At 35.8% G+C, this 1,941-nt stretch overlaps 1 protein-coding gene across 1 annotated transcript; it reads left to right on the top strand.

Moving 5' to 3' along the window:
• Positions 1-606: 606 nt before the first annotated feature.
• LOC139871480 (ethylene-responsive transcription factor TINY-like) lies at positions 607-1,428 on the top strand. Its single transcript, XM_071859187.1, has one exon. The coding sequence runs from the start codon at positions 607-609 to the stop codon at positions 1,390-1,392; it is 786 nt and encodes a 261-aa protein (XP_071715288.1). The 3' UTR covers positions 1,393-1,428.
• Positions 1,429-1,941: the final 513 nt, after the last annotated feature.

Genomic DNA, 1,941 nt, shown 5'->3' on the forward strand with positions numbered 1-1,941 from the left:
AATTATGTAAACATAAATCTATATCTATATATTTGTATATGTATTTCGGATGTTAATGAATATATTATTTGATGAAACTTTTCATTCATATCCATATTCATAACTATTTATGTTCATCCATATTCATTTATATTCATCCATATTAATCATGTAGCGGTGGATCGAATGGATATCGAATGAATCGGATGACCATTATCATCCCTACATAAGAGTATTAGTATGTATATAATTTACTCCGTATTATACATTTACATTGTTATATATAAAAAAATAATATGGACCCGCTATATATAAACGTCTCTCACCACAAAACTCTTCTATAATTTTCTGGTCACATTTATATTTTCACTACCCCAACCCGTCTCCCTCCCTATACAAACATCTCCAACTAGTTTACTCTCAGAGCAGTCGCGTCGAGTCGGGTCGGGTCAAGCAATATAAGTATACTTCTCTCACACCGAACACATCAAACACCTTTTATCCACATTTACATTTCATATATCCCCAAGCCTCCCTCTTTTACAACATACATCTCCAATTACAATATAATCCGGGTCGGGTCAACTATTTTTCGATATCTTGATTAAAGGTGATTATAAGTGCATAATGACGGATGCCGGACTGGATACTGTACCGGCATCAACTACATTTTCCGATCCTTTTGTCAAAAAACCCGGGTTGATCGAACCAAACCCAAAAAGAGTGAAAAGGGTCAATGAAAACCCGGATGATGATGGAAATATTACTAATTGCTGTAACAATAATAACAATAACAAAACAACCAATAATAGTAAGCATCCAGTTTATAGAGGTGTTCGGATGCGGGCATGGGGAAAATGGGTATCCGAGATCCGAGAACCCAAGAAAAAATCTCGGATCTGGCTGGGTACTTTTTCCAACCCGGAAATGGCAGCACGTGCACATGATGTAGCAGCACTTTCTATCAAAGGTAAGTCGGCGATCCTTAATTTCCCCGAACTCTCGGATCTTTTGCCCCGACCCGAATCATGTTCACCTCGTGATATTCAAGCGGCAGCTACGAAAGCTGCCTCCATGGACCACCTTATTCCAACGCCGTCAACACCTTCCACGTCATCATCTTCATCGTCCACGTTAACATCCTCGTCATCTTCCACGTCATTGGTTACATTGGAGGAGGTGTCAACGACGCCCGCTGAAGACTTGAGTGAGATAGTTGAGTTGCCCAATTTAGGAGCGAGTTATTACTTGACTGAGTCGAGGGACGATTTTGTGTTTCTTGACTCGGATTGGGATTACTACTCATCGCCCCCGTGGACGGAGGAGTATGACGTGGCATGTTTTCCTGGAGAGACACCTTTTAATGGATCTTCTAGTGGTTTTTTCTTTGATACGTTATTGTGGCAGCATTGATAAAAAGATATATCCCCAACAATAATAGAGTATATGTTTGTGTCGTTTTTTTCTTACCTTTTTTTTTTTTTTTTTTTTTTCCTGTATATAAATACACTCATATTTAATCCCAACTGTTGATGCTTCAATATACCTTTTCCTCTTTTTGCTACGGAAGATAAATACGATCATTTTGTTATTTACACATGTGTACCATAAGTAGTTTCCTTTTTATTCAGTTAACTATAACACGAATATAAGCCGTCCAAATAAAAACACGAATAGAAATGATTTAAAGACATATAGTAATTGGTACCTAGTACTCCATGTCCCAATTTATCGGTATGCACAAAAAACATACAGTTTAATAAAAAGTGTCCATGTACTTTTTTATCTACTTCAATTTTACCATTTAGTTTTTTATCTATATTTTTATCTTATTTAAATAAAATAAAAAGCTATAAAAGTACTCTAAATAATTATTTTATTTATCTATATAAGCGGACTATTTGTTTACTACAAACTAAAAAGAAAAGATGAGCATTTAGTTTTGAGGCGTATAAGATTTAA

This window comes from Rutidosis leptorrhynchoides, chromosome 10, assembly GCF_046630445.1.
Source record: "Rutidosis leptorrhynchoides isolate AG116_Rl617_1_P2 chromosome 10, CSIRO_AGI_Rlap_v1, whole genome shotgun sequence".
NCBI classification, from domain to species: Eukaryota; Viridiplantae; Streptophyta; class Magnoliopsida; order Asterales; family Asteraceae; genus Rutidosis; species Rutidosis leptorrhynchoides.

Excerpts from the sequence above, each read along its gene's own strand:
- LOC139871480 (XM_071859187.1), top strand. The coding sequence starts at position 607 with ATGACGGATGCCGGACTGGATACTGTACCGGCATCAACTACATTTTCC.